The 21,681-nt window shown below is 37.3% G+C and overlaps 2 protein-coding genes across 3 annotated transcripts; both read left to right on the forward strand.

Moving 5' to 3' along the window:
- The first annotated feature begins 434 nt into the window (after positions 1-434).
- spata4 (spermatogenesis associated 4) lies at positions 435-3,146 on the forward strand. Of its 2 annotated transcripts, XM_056770041.1 has the most exons (6): positions 435-652; positions 1,348-1,477; positions 1,625-1,743; positions 2,057-2,277; positions 2,455-2,584; positions 2,989-3,146. In XM_056770041.1, the coding sequence occupies exons 1-5, from the start codon at positions 552-554 to the stop codon at positions 2,565-2,567; spliced, it is 684 nt and encodes a 227-aa protein (XP_056626019.1). In that variant the 5' UTR covers positions 435-551; the 3' UTR covers positions 2,568-2,584; positions 2,989-3,146. The 2 variants fall into 2 exon arrangements, with proteins under 2 accessions (XP_056626019.1, XP_056626018.1); XM_056770040.1 differs by lacking the exon at positions 2,989-3,146 and having other exon boundaries at positions 2,455-2,980.
- Positions 3,147-6,498: 3,352 nt separating this feature from the next.
- Positions 6,499-21,247, forward strand: gpm6aa (glycoprotein M6Aa). The gene is made up of 7 exons (XM_056769719.1): positions 6,499-6,935; positions 14,315-14,504; positions 16,148-16,304; positions 16,704-16,857; positions 17,049-17,125; positions 17,278-17,343; positions 19,057-21,247. Exons 1-7 carry the CDS (start codon positions 6,899-6,901, stop codon positions 19,207-19,209), a joined length of 834 nt encoding a protein of 277 aa, XP_056625697.1. The 5' UTR covers positions 6,499-6,898; the 3' UTR covers positions 19,210-21,247.
- Positions 21,248-21,681: the final 434 nt, after the last annotated feature.

A 21,681-nucleotide genomic window follows, 5' to 3' on the forward strand; every position in this document is an offset into this window, starting at 1 on the left:
GATACCTAAGGTCCGAATGAAGAAGCATGTTAATTTTAGTAGCCTATAACCTACAACTGGTACTGGTAGACCAGTCATTCATTCTAAAGCTATAGTGTAGATCTCATAGGCTATTTATTTGAACAGCAAAGGATATAGTCTATAACACTTAGTTAGACCTATTAAAATATTGTACATTTTGTACTGTAGCATAGCATTTCAGATCAAGAACAGCTTTCTCAAATATACTGCAGGTCCCACAGATCACATTTTACACAGTTTTGATAAATCTTGTTTCAACCCGTGAAAACAAACAGAAAAACTATCTATATTTTGTAGTCATACGTGCCTTTATGTTATTATTTATATTAAATAAAGACAGCAGTGCTGAGAGTTGTCAAGAGAAAGGAAGCAGTGAGGCCGTAAAGGTGTACTACACTGAGTGACCAGCGGGTGGCAGCACTTCAACTCCACCCGTGTTCATGTTCCCACGCAACAGTAAACAATGAGGTGTACGATGTTTTGTCCTCACTCCGACTAAATACAGTTTATGTGGTAAATATCACCTAGAAATGGCCTATTCACAGTCGCCAAAGAAGGCTGGTCTACCACGAGAGGTTCTAAAATGGCTGCAAAGTCTTGATTTGTCGTTTTCTCCTAAAAACATGCGCAGGTGAGTCGGTTAAGAAGACAACGGCGGCTTTGTTTTGAACCCTAAAACTAAAAGCAGTGGATCTTAATACATTTACACTTCTATGTAACTCAATTATACTTCATTTGTAAAGTGCAGTAGCCTAATATACCAGAAGAGTCCAATTTGTTGTATAAAGATTGCAATTCAATCCACATCCAATATTAATTTAAAATAGAATGAAATGTATTGACGATAAAACATTTAGTACCTCCATTGGTGAACAAGATCACAAGTTTTTAGTCATTGATGTTGTGAGAAACGTGTTTAAAAGTATAGTTCACCAAAAAATGAAACTTCTGCCATGAATTAGTCACACTGTTGCTGTTCTGAACCTTTGTTCGGTTGAACATAAATGAAGATATTTCGAAGAATGTTAGCAACCTACAGTTCTGGGGCGTCATTGACTATCAGGAAAAATGAGAATCCCTTTCCTAAAGTCCTCGAAATATCTTCTTTTGTGTTCAACAGAACAGTTAAACAAAGAATAATTGAATCTAACATTGTAGTCAATGGTGTCCCTGAACTGTCAGTTGCTAACATTCTTCCAAATAACTTTCTTTGTGTTCAACCGAACAAAGAAATTGCTTAGTAAATCATGACAGAACTTTCATTTTTAGGTTAAATGTTGCTTCATCAAACACTCACCATTTTTTGCTTTTGTCACAAACTCAAAGAGACTTTTCCAATGGATACCTAGTGGCAGAAATATTTTCTTGGTACTTCCCAAAGGACTTTCACATGCACTCATATGACAATGGAGCATCAGTGGCCACCAAGCAATCAAACTGGTCCCAGATTGACAAAGTGAGTCGGATAGTAAAACGACCAACGTGAAAACTAAATTTGAGTTGTATCTTTGTTGTTTATTTTGATATGTTTATTATCATCAGGCCAAGATTTCTCACAGGTACAATAAAGAACCACTTTCTGTAATACGACATTTCCTTTTAGTTTTTTGTGAAGCATTGCATTGGTCTGTCGAAAGAAGTCATAGACGGCACAATCCACAGTAAACCTGGTGCTGCAGAGCTCCTTATCCAGGACATTTACAGCATCCTGACCAACAGAAGGTAAGCTCATGCATGCATGCCCAGCTTATCAAATCAAAATCATACATTGAGTTATCTGGAAAACAGTTTTAGGCTGTATAAACATTTTCTGTGTATGTCCTAGCACATAAAAGTAATTTCTTGATTTGCTTCATTCATAGTTTAATGGGGACTGAAACGCATGCCCTGCATCCGCGTTTGCATTCTTTCCTAAATACTATCCAAGATTGGAAATAATGCCATGTGTAAAAAACATGGTCCAAAATGCAGATGGTATTTGATTTCAAGTGAGGTTAAGCTCACCTGTTCTCTGTTTGTTTTATGTTTCCTGTAGGATCCAAACCATCCAGAGGGTGGAGCAAGAATTCACAGATAAGGCCTATCAGGAACAGTTGCCTATGGTGGCCCGAGCCACGGCTTCAGTCGCCATAAAAAACAACCTGTGTCTCAGTGAGGTTATAGCAGAACCAAACATCATTGCCAACCAACTTAAAGCCCTGACTATCATACACAGACACATAGAACAGAGAAAAGAAGAAAGAAACCAAGACCCAAGTGAGTCATTTCTCACCATTACATCATATGATGAATCCTTGAGATATTTGTGTCATGTGAACGTATTACTGTAGAGTTTAAGCAATGTTTGGATGGATGATGTATTTTACTGTATATATTACAATCGTATATAGTAAAAGGTAAGCCTGACATATTTTTTCTTTGGCTTCTTGATAGATCGCTTCAATATTAAGCCCACTCTTGGAGAACAGGCTGTCAGATTGGCTTCACTTTTAGCTCACCAGAGCGAGCCAGAACTTCATATAAACTCCAGTCATGTGGCTTGTTAAGTGCCTGGGCCTCACGTGTAAGCCAACATACCTCATTTATCAAACATATTTATCTTGGTTTAGTCACAAATGTAAACTATTGTTAACATAACTACAAATTCATTGTTATTGAACAAATTAAGTGATGATGATGAGGACTGGAGACTCTTGCAGAAAGATGTCTATCAAAGATCTTTAGCTAAGTACTATGATCAGTTAAAAAAGTGTTGTGTTCTACAAGAGCTTTTTTTCACATTACAAGGTTCTAGAAATCAGCATTCATTCTTGAAATAAACTAACATGTCTATGCAACTTATAAATCAATGTACAGCCTTTTCTATTTTTCTACATAATATATACTTTCTTAAGCTAAAAAACAGTGTATACCAAGTTTAAAAGCATTGAAATCGGAATTTTTATGATATATTTTTAACCTTTTCAGGTCGCCATACATTTAAAAAAACTGCATATTGTACATTCTCCGAAACACTTCTATTTGTATACAGCACACAGATTCGGCACACCATCCCAACACTTTTCATCTAACTGTATCTCATACAAATGCTTGTTTAATTGGTCTCTTTGGAAATGCAATAAAAACGTCTGTAACCATAAATCCAGCATTTATCAGTTAAACCCAGCAGCTCCCATGGCCTATTGTTGTCTCTGTATTAACATGCCTGTGTCTTGTATAAAACAATGCAATCCACGTCTTCTTTCACCCGAGGATACAAATTAGACTTTCATTTAGCAAGCTCACAGCGAGACAGGCTGGTTTTAGGCAAGCTGCCCGAGTCCCTGTTTACCCCCTTTAGCCTCCCTTTACTCTCTCTTTACCCTACCCACATACACTGTCACACTGTTTCTTTCAATTCCATCACAGACACTCAGGAACACTCAAACGGTTACTGCCACTGTCAATACATAAAGCGTCTTTCGGTTGTTACCATGCATCTCAGACTCAATTCATTGCATAAGGTTGCCATGGATATCTAAAGCAAGCATACTGCTTTTCATGAATGTGCCCAGAAATTAACTTTTTAGACCTCTTGTCTCTCTCACGCTCTCTCTTTCTTTCTCATCCTCCTTCCTATGAAATCTTCATGTCGTTTTATGCTCGAAATGGACATTTAAAAAAAGAACAAAATAGGCTTTTGTGGAATAATATTCAACGTGGTGCAACACTGAGAGGTTTAACATCATTGCTAAAATCACTGTGCTTTGTTAATAATTCAACATATTAACCAACTCAGTTTTTAAAATCAACAGTAAAACAAGAATCAAGTCGAAACTGCAGTTTCAAAGATGCATTATTTTTATTCGATTTATTTGTTTATATTTAAGAACGCTTATGTAAATAATAAAATCTTGGCCGCTAGGTGACAGATATTTGTGTAATCCTTGTAAATATCCATGAAACGCTGTGGTGTTTGATTTGATTCATTCGTATGTGTGCATGCGTTTCCTCTTGGTAACATCTAAAGCCGGTTTCCATGGTAACAAGGCAGCTAGCGCTACAATCGAGTGGGACACGATAGCATTCGTTATAAGAATCTGAAAATACACACACACTCAAACACATGCATCCCACTGCCAACTAACTGCATGTAGACGGCTAGATGCCCTTGTAGAGGCCGCAAAGCCATCTGTTGTGTATTTTTTCATCTGGGCCTGCAGCGCATAACAGGAGGATGCGTGTATGTGAGAGTTGGAGGAGGGCTGTTCTGACTCGTGTGTTTATTCCAGACAGAAACATGATTAGCCAGAAGGGGGTTCGGGTGTTAAAGTATCGCTCATTAACTCTGGACTCCCCCTCCAAAACCCAGCCCGTACATACTGCCTACTGTATGCATCACTTTAACACATGCACTGTGCACATACGAACAGCACACACACTTGGCGACAGGCGCTAATGTCTCTCTCCCGCCAGTTCCCAGAAAAGCATCATCATCGGGGAACAGGGTGTGGCTGTTTACGTGCCTGTGGATAGACTCGCTGACATGTGACAATCACAGCGAAAGGCAGATTACTGTAAATGTAATGTAATGTTTTTCATATTTCAGATGCATTTTATGATCATATGGTTCTTTGAATATTATAATGCTTCTTTTACATGACTGCTGGTCTGTTTAGTGGTTTATAAATGAATAAATAACTGTACCTGTTGACGTCATTTAATGATATCAAATAAGATTTGGTACATTTAAGAAATGGAGTTAAAATGATCTGAAATTTGTGAAGAAGTAATATAGCCTATTTATCTGTTGATTAGATGATTCATTTTAAAAGGAAAAACTAAGTTGTTTGTTTGTTGGCTAAATGGATGTGGTTTGGCATGGTCGACTCATATGCTACAATTTATATAGGCCTACTTGATATTTCTGATGGATATTTAATCTGTGTATTATTAGTTTTCACTGTGCAGTTGTATGTGTTGCCTTGAGTGATTATAATGTGTGCACACAAAATGCGTTCATAATCCTCATATTACTAGTTTTACTGTATAAGTGTAAATTGTTAGTCTACATTTGGTCATTTATGGCTGCGCTCTGAAACACTGTTATATAGGCACTCAGGACAGGAATGTTAAACATGGCATAGCAGTATCAACACATAAGGCAAATTGTTATTGTCAGAGGACAAACAATCTTTTTGTGGAGTACATTAAAGAGCTCAGCCTTCAAAAACTTTACAAACCTAACCTAACTTTACAAAGCTTGTGTAAAAAGTGTTATCACGGCATAAGGAAAAAAATTGACGTCCATCCGAGCAACAATTTCTAAGAATAACGTAACGGAAGAGAGTCTCCCTTGTGAAAGGCCCATTGAATACTTTGAATAGCAGCTGCACCCCTCACCATCAAAATGTTATTATTAGATTAAAACTAGGAAAGCAGGTCAGTCTTTGCAATAATTTTAGAACTTAATGCTGGTCGTAGAGTTTAAATCTGTCAGCATTCTGACAAGACATATCTTTAAAATTGTTGGCAGCTGTGAAACCAGAGTGTTTGAAGGAACGGGGCCAGTAGGCAGAACAGTGTTAAACATTTTAGCACAGGCGTTATTAGGACACCATTTAAATACAAATGGCGTCACAGACGTACCAATTATGAAGGAAATGTACTCTGCTAATGCATAATTTGAGGTAAATAATAAAGTTGAAAATCTCTAAAACCCTAATGTGATGTGTACACTTGACTAAAGTGCTATGACAAGAAAATCCTCTTTTTTTCTAAAAAAAAATAATTGAACTAAATACTGCTTAAAGGCTTATATTTGTTAATTGTGTTTGTTCCATTTTATAAATGTCGTTTGAGGTCTGAGACCTTTCTCTTGATTTGGCAAATGAGCCAAATCATCATCATTAGCATTGCAGATTATAATGACCTTTCCATCCTTAATTGCAGTTCTTACGAATAATGTGTGACTTTATACCCATGTCTTTAATATTAAGTTCTAATTTATGTCACGCCAGGATGACTGTGAATATTTAATCTGCAACACACACATACAAAGCATCACATGAGCGTGCCATATGATGTTATATTAATCACATGCATGTATATTTCATCCATGTTGTTCACAGAAGCAGCGAAGCTGAACAAAACCCATCTTCAAAATTTCATCATCAGATTTCAGCCCCTCAGATTGAATGTTCTTTATATATGTGTGTATTATTTCATGTACAGTAGTCACATTTGCTGCAGTCACAGTGGAATTTTTCATTTCCAGCTATTTATTTTAGTTTAATACTGCAGAGCTGAAATGTAACCCAGCCTTAACCATTCTTGTGTACATGAGGGGTGTAAACCGGCTGGTTATATTGGCTTGTTGGTCGACTCCCCCAAAAAACCCACCTCTCTCTGTCTGCCCAGTGTGCTCATCCATGTTTTGGGTGGATGCTCTTGTTTTTGTTGTAGCACCTGAGGTCTTGTTACCATTTGAACACGTAGTGTATATAAATATTGTGCTCTGTATAGAAGTCTGAATGTCTTGACACACACTGGTTTGCAAAAGCCTGTGTTGAGATGCCATACTGAAGCTCCTTGCACAGAAGGGAGATCAACTGGAAAAAATCAGTGTTGACAGCAGCTCTCCTCTGTGAGGAACAGGGTAGTAGCAGGAGCGGGCGAGTGAGGAGAGGGAGGAGGGATCGAGAGTCTGAGAGCGAGAGAGAGAGGGAGAGAGAGAGAGAGAGAAAGAGAAAGAGAGAGACTTTTGCACGGACACCCAGCCACAACCTCTATTGTAGGTAAGCAGGCAAGGGAAGGCGTTTTAGGAGCGGAATTTAAACCCACGGGCGCAACACTGGTCACTGCTGTGGATACCCCCGAAATCGGCGGACAAGGAAATATGGAGGAGGATATGGATGAAGGGCAGACCCAGAAGGGTAAGGGAATGCTTTTTTCTCCCATCATTTTTTATCGTGGTATCTGGTTCTGTTGTTTATCTTTGTGCCTAATCCCCTCTGTGATTTCCATTGTCTCTGATTTTATGGATTATACAACGAGGTTATTAAAAGCATCACAATATGGGCTATTATTTATTTTTCCGTCTGGGGGGGAAAGCATTTTAAGCCATATCTTTTATTCACATTTTTGACGAATTTACCAATGATGTGTGCACATTGTAATAAAGTACATATTAAGATTATTTATTTGATTTGCTTTCAATTACACGGTGACTCGAAAAGAAACCGGGTGTTTGAGCGAATACGACCACTGTCCACATTCTACAAAAAATAGATTGAATTTAGATTGGAGAGCGATTGTGAAGAGGGGTGTGTGCAGGGGATGGTTCTTGTGTTTGTGTGCGTGTGAACAATCTGAGGGGACTGTCTTTGTTTGCCGCGCATTTCTGTCAGTCTGTCTGTGGGAGGTTGAGACAGACGTAGAAGAGGCAACTTCTGCATGCGATGGACATTTAAATCATCGAACCTAATCCATTGTTTCTTTTCCAAAACCTCTTTTCTTCCCTCGACTCCATGGGGTTTGCTCCCTCCTTCGTGTGCAGGAGCATTTGTTTGCTTTGTGTGTGAAAGGGAGCCTGCTATTTATAATAACAGCATTTCCCGGGGCTGTGGTTTCAAGCTCAGGGTGGAAATCATTGTATATGCTCTTTTTCGCCTTGGTGGTCTATAAAGAAAATATTTGCACATTTTTGCATGATTACATGGTAGAGGGCATTAAAAAATAAAAGGAGGGATATAAAAATATCTCTGGTACAATCTTCAGAACTCCTTTAGTGCATCTCCTCCTCCGTTCCATTCATGATGCTTATTTAGTTCTGAGATTTCCCCCCTCCTCCCTTCTAAAAGCAGTGCATGATGATAGGATAGCAGCCATGTTGGTGTGTTTAGACAGTCATTGGGTTTGTTATATGTTTTCATGGTAAATGAAACAACATGTAGCATTACTCTGCAATAATGATAGATTTATGCACAGCCTGATGGGGTGTAGTAACACCAAGGTATGACTTTGTGTTTTGTTTCTGTCAAACGGTCATTTATTGTTTATATGGATTTCATCTGTTGACAGAGATGCCACATCATTATTGGGTGGATTTAGTATTGCATCTAGTAAATACATAGTCTGTCAATCAATATTTAATTCAGTGTTCCTGTGTTTAATTTTTACAATTATTTATTCTTCTTCTAGCTGTTATGCGTGTTCTTAAAGGCTTACTGACCTTAGAATGTGACATTTAAATGCTAGTATGACTCACCTTCATATTTTCAAATACAGTGAGAAGTAACCATTAGAAATCTCTAGGATGGTCGTACAAAACGTGGAGTACCATGAAGTGACTTAAAGCTTTCCCTATATTGAGTAATTATATTTGTTCAATAATCATTATAGATCGATATTGTTTCACCTAATAAATTGAGGAAATGATTATTGGCCTAATATGTCATTCCAAAGCTCCAGTAAATTGAAGACTTTTGTCATCAAGTCAAAGAGGTTTCTTGACTCCATAAAGGAAAACCGAATTTCCAATGATCAAGTGTACTTTATTCTCTTAAGTGCATTGACCATAGCACTGACCTAGTGGACGAGCAGCCTGCTGCACATTAGATGAATAGAGGAACTTAGCAGCCTCATGGGAGAATGGACATTTCATTACCTCTCATGATTATTGGATTACTGAACATTAGGCTGTTAACACACACCATCATGGTCGTCATCTTTTATTTATGGATTGTGCCTGCAAATTTCTCCCATATTGCATTGTTGACAGACTTTTGCTGTTAGATGGATCTTTAGTGGGTAATATCCTCTAATCAGATTCAAGCGTAATAATATTAGGTCTGTATTTAGCAGGCTTTTTTATAACAGTATGCAATACGAAGACGATAGATTTTTGACACATCAGTGCATGTTATTATACACATGGGTTTTGCAAGGTGTGACGCATTCTTTGTTCCCTGGTTCCCTTAAGGTTATAATATGGCAAGCTTGATCCAGTTTTGTAAATGTACTTTCTTATTGATTGTGACTTGTTATTGCTTCAATTCTATACCTCAAAGTTATCTGACGGTTTAAATGTCTCATTTCCTTCCTGACCTTTGTGATCCAGAGGCCTCCTTCTAATCCAGACCCCTCTATTGTTCTCACACACTGACCTAGACTCCCAGGGACCCAGAAGTTTTACTATTCGTCCATAAATTTGGTTCATGCCTATTAATAGAATATTGGTTTTGTACACTATTGTTCTCTGTTGTTTCCAACTGGCCAGATGACCATGAGAACAGATCTGTTCTTCAGATGTTACAGTCATTTCACAGTCGTTTTACAGACTATTTTCACTCCTAGGTTGGGTTTTCTTAGAGAAGTTTGGGAGAATGGTTTGGAAGGCAAGGGAATCTTCTAGCGGCAACAACGTCACCGCTGCTAAGCAGAGATGGTAGTCTTCTCTTTTCCTGCATCATTCAAGGCTGTGCTGAGCAAAGATGTGTTTTCCCCCCAGTAATCCTCGTAAATGTGTCTTACCATTCAGTCCGTTTGCCACTGAATGTGTTGACACACAGCGTTGTAAGTGGGTCATGGTGCGCGCAGGCCCGGCCCATTCTCAGGCACAGCACCTCCATCGCCATGGCAACCCTGCTGGTTGATTAAACATGCGCAGAGAAGGCGCGTAGACATGCCGCGATGAAAATCTACTTGCTTCCAGGGAGGGGTCAGAGATGTAATAACAGCGCCCCTCGCCTACCCACACGATGCTATTGGGTTCAATAGAACGGAACAACGGCATTCAGTGTAATGAAATGCTAATCGCTTTTAATTGACAAATTATTCAGATCTTTTTGAATATCATTGAGACAAAGGCTGAAAGCATAAGAGGATCCAATTGAGCTTGTGAAAATGTGACTGCGGAGGTAAATAACAAACAGCAAACTGAGCATCGTTTGTGATTTGTCAAAAAGCACTCCGCTCTAACGCTCTGAAGCTTTTCCTCTACATCTCTATTTCTCTCTGACTACCACTGCCTTTTCTCTTTCATGTGTCGCAATCTCTTATCCAGTCACTCTCTCTCTTTCTCTCTGCCCTCCATTGTAAGGATTAGCATTAGTGTTTCTACCACGGCTCTTTGTCGCACGGCCTTTGAGAGTCCTGGGAGAACGCTTCCCTCCAAACATATCCGTCTGACCACTGGCTCATAGTGACCCCATGGTTCATGGGATTAATTGGAGGATGGGGGAGGGGCAGAGCGGGAGTGGCACTGGGGCTGTCAGACTGACAGATGGACGTTGGGGTGGGGTGAGTTTGGGGGGGCTGCGAGGGGTAATTGGGGTGGGAGTTGCAATAGATTTTTTATTACAGGACCCTCTTAGCTGCTTTTGTTTATATTGTTTGGGTTGAGGCTCTTTCTTTTGTGCGCATACGTTTCGGTTTGTGTCTGAGAGCAATATCTAGTTGCATTAACGCAAAGCTCTTTTTGCACTGTTTGTTCAGTTTAATATTTACATTATAATGTCTAAGTTAATTAACACAGTTTTATATAGCAAAAAATTACATTTGTGAAATGGTTTTCACCCAGTGATGAATGATGCTAAGAAAAGACTGATTTAGCATTCATGGTCTGAAAGCGTAGACCTTGTCAGTATGTATATGGAAAATAGATGCGCCATTGCATGAATTTTTTAAATTGTAAAAGGAAGCCTTAAACCCACTTACTGTAGATTCCGGCTTTGGCTTTTTTATTATAAAGAAGAAAAACAAGCATGATTCATTTTATATTTTCCAGGTTTTTACTTTTCCGTAAGATGCATTGGTTTGTCATTTTCTGAAATGTTTGAACTAATAAGAAATTTCATTGTGCCATGGGCTGCATTTCTGGCTGTTTCATTTGAAACATGAAAAAGATTACAAAACTGTCTCATCAAGTTGATCCTGTGAGGATTTGTAATGCAAATACATTCAAAATCCTGTAATCACAAAGTGTGCATACTTCATGCATTTTTTATGTTATTTCATGATCTAACACCCTTGAGTGTTGAATGTGAGACTATGTTGTAGTGTAATGACATTTTTAAATGAATTCAGAACGTGATTACTGTCAGCCGATGAGTACGCACTAAACTCAATGCAGAGTATGTGACAACGTAGCAAAGCAGACCTGTAGCTCCATCAAACGCTCCCATGAAGAATGCCATCCATTTCCTCACTCTCATCCACAGCAGTTGCCATGACAACATGTTGGTCCCTTGCCAAAGCCCCTATATAGCTGGGTCTGAGGTTTACCGCATCAATACCACAGCGCTGTTTGACAGTCTCCTATAATTCACAATCAAAATTGTAACTGGCTACTGACCGCAACCATGCTATAGTCATAACTCGTCTTGGCATTCCTTCACGGAGTGGGAACATATGAGCTGATCAATCTGAAGATTTATTCAGTTGCCCAACATAATTCACTTGTGTTAGGTGTAGAGGCATGTGAACTCAAACACATAAATGTAATCATTTGGAAAACTCAATCAGAATCAGTAAGTGTCAAAGACCATCTGAGCAGTCCACATCACATCGATTGCTATTCATGAATCATTCTGTTATGATTCACTCTGATATATGGTGCTAAGAGGAGAAACAGTCTGCAGCACGGGCAATTTTCCAAATCATTAAAGAGCAAACAGTGGTCAACCGGACCTTGCAGGGCTGGGTTTAGAGTGAATGGATTGAGGATTTAGTTCCAAACGTCTGGATACTTGTTAGTCTTGTCATGCAGAGGCTGGAGCTGAAGAAGGCATAAAAGACAACTTACATGTGCCTCCTCCTCTGACTGAGGACATCAAAGTGTTGTATAGCATATTAAACTACTTAAGGAATACATTAAAAATATATATATATATATAACCCAACCTTATGGGTTGTCCACATCGGGAAGATAATCGCGCGAGTTTATCGTCAGCGTCTCCTGACTAAACAAAGGGCACCAATTTGAGTGCGCACATCAACGCTCAAAACTCAAGGCATAAAAGAGTATTTTTTTAAACGCATTTTTTTAAAACTCGCCAGTCAATGCAATTGTTCTTTTGTTCACATGCCTAGAGCTTCTGAATTTACAGTACAACACGACTTGGTGGCGCTCAAGCTCAAAACGGTCTTGCCGAGGACACATTTCGCTGTTATTCGTTTCGTAAGGCTGTGTCCTTGCGTCCTCCATAGGTATCATCCTCTAAAGGATGCGGTATACGGAGGATTCTCAACTAAGAATAAAACTAGACATCCTTAGTAGGACATACTGGAAGAAAAGGAAACAGGAAGTACCACGTTGCTATGACAACATGCTGTACTCGCACACCTGTCAAATGAATTAAAATTATTTCTACATGATTAAAGAGGTAAAAAGTTGGCAATGTTATACACTAAACAATGCCAAAATAGTTATAGAAATATATTTTTTTTGCCTTACTGTTTCAAAACGTTTAAAAATCACTAAACACTTGTAAACCTATTTACTATATATTCCTGCTAAGATTAAAATTGTGACAAAAATTGTAAACTGTTGACATTAAAACACTACATAATATTTGATTGAATGCCCAGCTGTTGCCGTTTATTCAAATAGCAGACGTTGGAAGAGGCAAAGAATTGTGGGTTATCTCTAGCAACGAAGGATACAGCTCAGCTCATGTATCCTCCGAATTCCTGTCAAAGAAGGTCGCATTTGAAGGGTGCCTCATTGATGACGTAGCAGCAGCTGTGGAAAGTAATCAATTAGAAATACTCAAATTACTTTAATTAGGTAGTTATTTCAGGAATTGTACTTTTTAAGTAGTTTAAAAACAGTTTACTTTAACTTGAGTACATTTTTAGAGCTTGATCGGTACATTTACTGAGCTATTTTTCCTCACATTGTCGTCGCTACTTCATGTTTAATTCTCATGTGATTGGCTAAGGGGAATCATCAGTTCCGTCACGTGACCCCGTCCATTCAAATCGCGCGAAACTTGCGTCACTCAGAGTTCAAGACATCTGCCGCCAATTTAGTTTAATCATGACGGCAGGAAGGGCGCGTTTCAAATGGCGGTTTTGCGCACTTGAAAGTCACTACGGGAAAGAGACACAATACGAAGTCTCTACCGAGATATGGAGAAAATTGAGTTCTTGAATCACTCCGTTCGCCAAGTTTCATACAAACGGCTTTATCATGAGATAAAATTGTCCATCTCTCTGCAAAGTCTCTACATCAAGTGCTCTGTCCTTATAAGAGAGTAGGGAACATATGTGATTAGGACGCATGTGCATTATAGGTTATAATGTTTTAAGTAACGTTCCGTTTCTCGCACATTTCGATCGATTTGCTTAAATAAAACGAAATAACATTGGAAGAAGCCTCAGGCACTACCTTTATGTTTCCTCTATCTATATTTTGTACTTTTAAAGACAAGAACCATGAAAAACCATGGACCATGACTCCAAGTAAAAATCTTTATTGTTCTACCTAAGAAATAATGTCACATACGTCTTGTATGGCTTGAGGTTGAATAATTGATCAAACAGCTCCTCTACAGATATGACTGTTAATGCTAATCCAATGCAATTTTTGCATGCAGTATTTGGGGCTTTTATTTATTAATTTCTGCATTCTTGGGGCCTAGTACACATGATTGAACAGTGATGTAAGTGCATAAATGGTTTTATAAGTATCCTTTTTCTTTATAAATCTCCAAATTTGATTATTTATAATTAATCTTTTTTCATTAAATAATATCGCCTAAAAAGTAACGAGTATCTAGTACTCTGAGTAGTTTTTGAGAAGAGTAATTTTTGCTTTTTTAACACCAGTACATTTACTTGTAATTGAGTACAATTTCAGCAATGTATTAGTAATTGTACTTGAATACAAATTTCCAGTACTCTTTCCACCAATGCGTAGCAGTTTTCGAATGAGACCTCTGGAGGACGCAGCCTTACGAAATGAGACACAGCAATTGACGAAGAGGAAGCAAGATGAATTCTTCTATGTGACAAGCGAGTGTCAGAAGCATAAAGTTGCACAACTTGCGCAGTGCCATGTCCATGTCAGGGAGGGAATTTGCACATTCACTTGGCTCATCGCCAGTGAAAATCATACAAACGGCGAAAGCCGTTCGTGTACGGTTATCGCACCGGTGTGGGCAGGCCTTTAGTTTCATTAAAATATTAATCTAAGACTGTCACTTCAGAAATGACAGACACAAGATGTGATAAAACAAACTTGCATCTTGTTCTCCACAGTCTTTTTGTAGATGAATAAAATCTGAGCCTTTCTTCTTCCTCCTTTCAGGATGTATGGAGTGTTGTCTGAAGTGTCTAGGCGGCATCCCTTATCCCTCACTGATTGCCACTATCCTGCTGTATGCTGGAGTGGCGCTCTTCTGTGGATGTGGTCATGAGGCTCTGTCTGGAACGGTCACCATACTCCAGAATTACTTTGAGGTGATCAGGGCACCAGATGCCCTGGATGTCTTTACAATGTGAGTTACACCAGAACATTTAACAAACATCATCCCAAGTTTTATGAATAATAAGATTGTGACAATTAAATCTCTTATTTATTATCATTGGTGTAAATCTCTAAATTTTTCTAAACCTAAATATAGTAAATGTGTTTCACAATATTATTGTGAAACACATGTTTTAGAGAACATACATTTTTAACTACATTTTCGAAAAGTTATGTCCTTGTTTTGAATTTAAATCTATTGAAAATATAAAACAAATATTTTTCAATTTAAGAATGTAAATATATTTTACTGGGAAGACAAAAAAACAGTCCAAAGTCATCAATGATGTCTAAAATGTAAATTTGCAATGATTTGAAAATCTCAATAACATTCCGAACTGTATAATCTACTCATTAAAAAGTGTGAACTGTACTCTAAACTGTTAAAAAGTTAATTTATCTTAAAACTTTTAAGTGTGTTTAACGATTTTGATATTTTGAGTTTCAGTAAAACAAAAATAAGAAGTCACTTAACTATTTAATTATATCTTCCAATGACGACAGAGCAATTCCCAGCATGCTTTGTGTGGACTGGAAGTAAATCTCGAAATAAAGTGCTATTTTATGTATTTATATCAAAATTATAAGGAGGCTTATAAATGTTAAGTATTCTGTTATTTTCTGTTATTTAAAGAGTTTAAATAGAGGTAAATAGAGGTTAATAGTGTGTTATTCACAATAAAACACATTTCAAGTCAGGAAATATCCCATTTTAAGAAAAAAAGGTAATCTTGACTTTGAAGGCATCTACACAAATTGGACAAGCAAGGGCAGGAAAAGTAAGTGTTACTATAAAGAAACAATTGGAGGAGCAATTTGGAACTTTTTTGTTCACTGGCGACAGGTCAGTTATATGATTTGGGTATAAAAAAAAGAGTAGCTATGAGTCTCTCAGAAGTAAAAGTCAATGGAGGTTCATTAAATATGGAACAATTTTAGAAAAACGTTTCCAAAAGGAACAGTTCACCCATCATTTCCTCAAACCCATCCTATGTGTATGACATTCTTCAGCCAGACACAATTTTGTCATACATTTGTATGTTAAAACATTTTCTGTTGTGAATAATATTATAAGATTTGAAAATCATTTCATTCTGTTTTTTTACATTTTACACAATGTCCCAAATTTTTTGGGAAATAGGTTTGTAATTATGTAGCAGTAAATAAAATAGCCCAATTTATTACCATTTATGAATGTACATATATGCATTTAAAGGTCCCTTGTGTAAGTTTTTGGAGGATCTATTGACAGAAATGCTATAAATTATACATAATTATGTGTTCAGTGGTGTAAAAACACCTTACATAATAAAGTGTTATGTTTTTATTACTTTAGAATGTGCTATTTCTATCTGCATACAGCGCAGGTCTGCATTAACAGACAAAGTGCTCTACAGAGAGTGTTTCGTAATTATGATATCACCTTCGGCAAAGAAGTAAAAACGTGATGATGTCTTCGTTCTGTGTCAGCCACCGTAGTGCTTCGAAAGAGTTGGAGTGAGCCGTTGGTTGCGATTTCTCAACCTCACCGCTAAATGACGCAAAAATCTCCACATTGCTGCTTTGACATAACATTTTTATCCATTCATTAACTTTTTAACTCTTTTTCCACAGCATTGACATTATAAAGTATGTGATCTACGGTATTGCCTCTGCGTTCTTCGTTTATGGCATTCTTCTGATGGTAGAAGGCTTCTTCACCAGTGGAGCCATCAAGGATCTGTATGGAGACTTCAAGATCACCACCTGTGGACGCTGCGTCAGTGCATGGGTGAGAAATCACTGCCTTGTAATTTAGCAAAGGGCAAATACACAGCCACTAAGATTAACTGCAGCACATTAAGATCACTTTCTTTATCGGTGTGTAAAGAGTACACATTAAATCACAGTTACTCATTTCATTTTTGCCAATGTATCTCATGTATTTAAACCCGACAAATTAAAACACTTATTGCCAAATAAATTTGTGCTAAAACTTTCCTATATCATTACACATTTCTGCTAGACAAACAGTATGCTTACATTGTCTTGGAATGTGAATTCGATGGCTAAAATAAAAGTGCAATTTAATACAAATCATTATGTAATTTTTTATTCAGTGTTGTGATTATAATTTAGTGATCGTGCATCGAGATGTAAGGTTTAAATTTTTTCTTATTTGTTTACGTAGTTCATCATGCTGACCTACATCTTCATGTTGGCTTGGCTGGGTGTGACAGCATTCACCTCTTTGCCTGTCTTCATGTATTTCAACATCTGGACCATCTGCCAAAACACGACTGCCCTAGCGGGAGCAAGTTTATGCTTTGACCCACGCCAGTATGGTACGCTTCACAATCTATTGACTTCACCGGCTAAAGTGTAGGTGTGGTTAACTGTGCAAGGGAGCAGAGAGAATTATTATTTGTTTTTGTTTGTAATTAGTTATACTGCATATGTGATATGAATATATAAATGTATGTATCCTTATAAACACAGATTGTTCTTGTGGAATAATAAATATTATGGATTGCAGGTGTCGTGCCCATTGCAGAGGCGAAGTCTCTATGTGCCGGATCAGATAAGTTCGCTGAAATGTGTCAATCGAATGAGGTGAGTATCGGTATTAATATATACAGAATCATAGGCATGCATGTGTAGGCTATATTAGTATTTACACAGTTTTATGTGTTTAACTAATTTCATAGATTACAGCTACAATGAAGAGTTCTGTTAAAGTCTATTCAACACTGTTTCTCTTACAGCTGGATATGACTTTCCATCTGTTTGTCTGTGCACTGGCTGGGGCTGGAGCAGCGGTCATTGCAATGGTGAGTATTGGCAAATCTGCCCTTTACCTATAATTATACTTTATACTTTATTATACTTTAAAAAACAGTTCACCCAAAAATGAAAATTCTGTATTCATTTACCCACCCTCACGTTGTTTCAAATCTGTATAAATGTATTTATTTACTAAAGATACTGGGAAGAATGCTTGAAACAAAACAGTTCTTGAACCCCATTGACTACCAGTAGAAAAAATAACATCTGCTGAAGTTCTAAAATAATAAAAATTATATAACTAATTATATTATATAACTAATAAAATTTTAAGACGTATAAATGAACAGTTGAAGCATTTACAAATAGAATACATTGTTCGCAATAAAAATAGAATATGTTTCATAATAACGCCAATAAAATGTTGATGCAAATCATGGATTTATCCCCTAGAAACCGGTTGTTTTTATTTGATGATGCAACCTGAATGAATGACATCACCCATTTAAACTTGAGTCTAATGGGGCAGTATACAGTCGTGAATTATTGTCACTGTTTCCCAATTCATCCGGGGAAATATTTGGAGCATCGGTGGCACTGGCAGTTCCCTTATTGTTTTTTCTTTCTTGTTATTTAATGTCTTTTATATTCCTGCCAGTTTTTCTTACTTCTCCCTCTTTCACTCCAAGTCTCTCTCACACACGGAGAGACACTGGGCATGTCTTTTAGTTGTCATGGAAACAGGGAGAAGAAAAGCCCTAGAGCTTGTAGCGAGCAGTGCTCAGTAATTTGCGAGAAGCCATTTTCTGAACAAGAGAACACTTGTTAGTTTGGTACGATGTAGCGAATTAGAGTAAGAGCTTTTCGTCTCCTGCCGAGGAAAAAGCTTCTTTTACTGATTATTAAATACAATGTATCCATAAACTCTATGAGAAGGATAATTATCAAGCTTTTCTTTAGTCAAGATGGAAAAATAAGGGTGTGGCCTTATTCAAATGAGCTTGCATAATGTACACGTGATCAGCATGCTTGTTGCCAATGCACTGAAGTAGTCAACATGGTGTGTGCTCAAATGCAAATAAAAAACTAAATATGAAATTTAAATAATAAAAAGATGCTCATTATATATCAACACCCCTTATGCTTTGTTTAAAAAAAATCTAATGTTAAATATACAGAACATAAAATGTGTTTATATTTCACACATGTAAAAGCTTTTGCCGGGTTACATAATGGGAATTAGCACAAGGCTTTCATGACTGCATTTTCATGCATGTTTCAAGTCGACTGTAGAATTTCCTCCGAAGCCCAGGCAGGCTGCCAGAGCTCATATGAGAGGTGTCTGGCTGCTGTGCAATGCTGCCTCCTGCTGGTGCCACTGCTAATATTAGACTGACCAACATGCGTCATCACAGTTTGCTGTAGTGCCTTCTTATTACCGAAAAAACACACAATGCAAAATAATCTTAATAAATATCCCCAAACTTCAAAATGTTATAAAAATATAAATTCATAAATGCAATTGTATAAATCAGAATTAAAAAATATATCATATTATAAAAAAGGAACATGCTTATTGCACAGATTCTACTGTCAATGCTTTCTGACCAGGTGTACATAAAGAAACATTTAAAACAGCAAAAATGTGTCAGAATAACAGAAATAACTTATCTTTAAAAAGAAATGACTTAATATCTTACCAATGTACCCGTTATCAATAAGATGCACTTGTGAATTAATATTATATGGCTTTGCTTTAGATCCACTATCTGATGGTCCTGTCTGCCAACTGGGCCTATGTGAAGGATGCTTGCAAAATGCAGAAATACGAGGACTGCAAGTCCAAGGAGGAGCAGGAGCTGCATGACATCCACTCCACGCGTTCCAAGGAGAGGCTCAATGCCTACACATAAGACAGGAAGCAGCAGCAGGGGCGAGAGGACCCTCAGTGCCTTCACTTCCTTTAAAGGGAGTTTTGGCACTGGTGCAGTCCAGGTGGTGTGTCGTACGACCAACCCCATGGCCAACCCATTACCTCTCGCACAAACATTATTATTATTATTATTATTAATAATATTATTGTTATTATTATTACTATTATTATTATTATGTAGTGCTAGCAGTAGTGTTGTAAGTTTTTTGACATTCTTTTTTTTTTCAAAAACTGTGCAGGTTCTTTTTCCACCACATTCTTAATCCTTTATTATAATATTCCTCTTTTTAAACAAAATTTAGCATTAATACATGAATCATTCTTACGTAGAGGGTCGGTTTTTGGGGTTAAAAAAAGCACATTTTTCATGTGTGTTCGTCTCTTATGGTCTCATTATCAAGGACTTACAGCATGACAACATTTTGGTAAAACGAAATAATTCTCTCTTTTCTCTCGCTCTCTCTCCCTCTCTTTCTCTCCTTCTTTTTTAATCATTAGAAGGTATAAAGCCCGACACCAGCAGAAGTTCTCGTGCTCGTTCTGCATTATTTTGGTAAAAGAAAACTCAAACTGAGAAAGAAAGACAAAAAAGAAAATTAAGCTATAACAGATGTAACATAAAGTGTTTATTTATTATTTTTCTACAAATGTCATTATCAAGATGAAAACATAATGGTTATTATTTGCTTGCCGTGCTCAGTTCAGTTTTCAGGTAGTCCTCAGTGTGCCAGTGGGTGGCATTGTAACTTCTCTGAGGGGGAGCGGAACGGGGCTACTTGTGACCACTTTGCAGTGGGTGTAAAATCTACCAGACTCCCTCTTCGATAACAATGCAACTCTCCCTTTACTGGCAGCAAGCTACATATGCACAAGCCTACAGCGTTATGACCCCCACTTTTTTATTTTCCTATAGATAAAGATGTAGACACATATGACAGGGTTTTTAATTTGACTATTTTTATTTTCGACTTTTGTATATAGCCATTCTGTAAATGTATGTACTGTACGTTAGCACTTAAACTTCAGGTGAATTCGTGTTAGGTGGACAAAACACATTCCATGACAGGATAGGGAGAGGGAGGGTATTCATTTTAAAATCTATTCGAAAAAAGCAGAGAAGAAGCTAAATCCAGGCGACACAGTGATGTTGTTTTTTGTGACAGATCACTTTTAGCGGGTTTTCTTTTCAATGGGGAATAAAACGATGAAAACAACTATTAAAAGAGCTTATAATATTATCTCGATGACAGTTACTCGTTGTCTTGCTAACAAGTCATTATTATATTGGACAATGAAGAAGTCTTATTCTTTTACTGCCTGGCAAGTCATGTTCCGTCAGTGTTACTAAAAGTTTTGTGCACTTATTTGACCATTTTGTGAGCTCTTTCTCTTTGTAAGTGCATTGGGATATCAACTGCAGAGTCAGATCCCTGTAATGTTAGGTAAAGACTGTGTGAACCTAAGTGTTATTTGTGGCATGGTCATGCATTCAATGGTAATCGTTTTTACTGGATCAAAAAATAATACGATATTGGAAAAAATCAAAATGAAAAAAAAATACAATTTCATTTCACCTTTTTATGAGTTTGTTATATGCGACTGTCTCGCTGGGTCATCCCCTTCTTCATAATGTGCAGTAATTTGAATCCTATGCTAAAAACATTACGCTAAAACTCCTTCTCTTTGATGGTAGTGCTTGATTTGTGCCTGTTTACGTTGTGGTGATCTCTATAACTCCCTCTGAGTCTTACTCTCACCCTTCTATTACTATTGCTTGTTGAGCCCCTAACTTAATGCTTTCTCTGAACCCTCACCTCTCTCTCTTTCTATCTCTCTAACTCTCTCTGTCCCAGTATTAGTCTTTTTGTACTCTCACTAAAGAATGCTTAGTAGCAAGCTGTACCATTCATTTGTTTTGTACATAAATGTGCCAACCGCTTGACAGTGGCTTTTCTGATCTGTAGGGACAAAGTGCTTGCATAAATAAACTACACTGGTGTACTTGTTAATAAATACTTTATGGTGGTCATTGTGGTTCTTAATAATAAGTGTGTGAATTTTGTTCTAATTCTAATTTCCTGAATTGTTTCATCAGTTCACCTACGCAAGGTAACATCTAGATTAACCGGCTTTAGTTAAAAAATCTAATGAACTTAATTAACGGACTTAACTTTCCTTACACATTTAAACTTGCGTGAAGGTCAAATCGGGTATAAATAACTTGTTTATGAGAAGAACTTAAAAATTATATAAACCTAATGGCATCTGTATGTAAAAAAAATCTAACATTTGCAATATTCTGTTATTTAATAACAAAATGTCAATATACAGCAAGTGGGAAATAATATTTAATTATTGGAACTTGTGAGATGAAACAAAAAGTACATATGCACTTTTTTAAACAGGGCCTACTTTGAATATGATAAGATAAATCAAATGGTAAATTCAAATA

Source organism: Triplophysa dalaica, chromosome 16 (assembly GCF_015846415.1).
Source record: "Triplophysa dalaica isolate WHDGS20190420 chromosome 16, ASM1584641v1, whole genome shotgun sequence".
NCBI lineage: Eukaryota > Metazoa > Chordata > Actinopteri > Cypriniformes > Nemacheilidae > Triplophysa > Triplophysa dalaica.

Excerpts from the sequence above, each read along its gene's own strand:
- gpm6aa (XM_056769719.1), top strand. The coding sequence starts at position 6,899 with ATGGAGGAGGATATGGATGAAGGGCAGACCCAGAAGG. Across the intron at positions 16,305-16,703 it reads GACGCTGCGTCAGTGCATGG|TTCATCATGCTGACCTACAT; the intron begins GTGAGAAATCAC and ends TTGTTTACGTAG. Across the intron at positions 16,858-17,048 it reads CTTTGACCCACGCCAGTATG|GTGTCGTGCCCATTGCAGAG; the intron begins GTACGCTTCACA and ends TATGGATTGCAG.
- spata4 (XM_056770041.1), top strand. The coding sequence starts at position 552 with ATGGCCTATTCACAGTCGCCAAAGAAGGCTGGTCTACCACGAGAGGTT. Across the intron at positions 1,478-1,624 it reads ACTGGTCCCAGATTGACAAA|TTTTTTGTGAAGCATTGCAT; the intron begins GTGAGTCGGATA and ends ATTTCCTTTTAG. Across the intron at positions 2,278-2,454 it reads AGAAAGAAACCAAGACCCAA|ATCGCTTCAATATTAAGCCC; the intron begins GTGAGTCATTTC and ends GCTTCTTGATAG.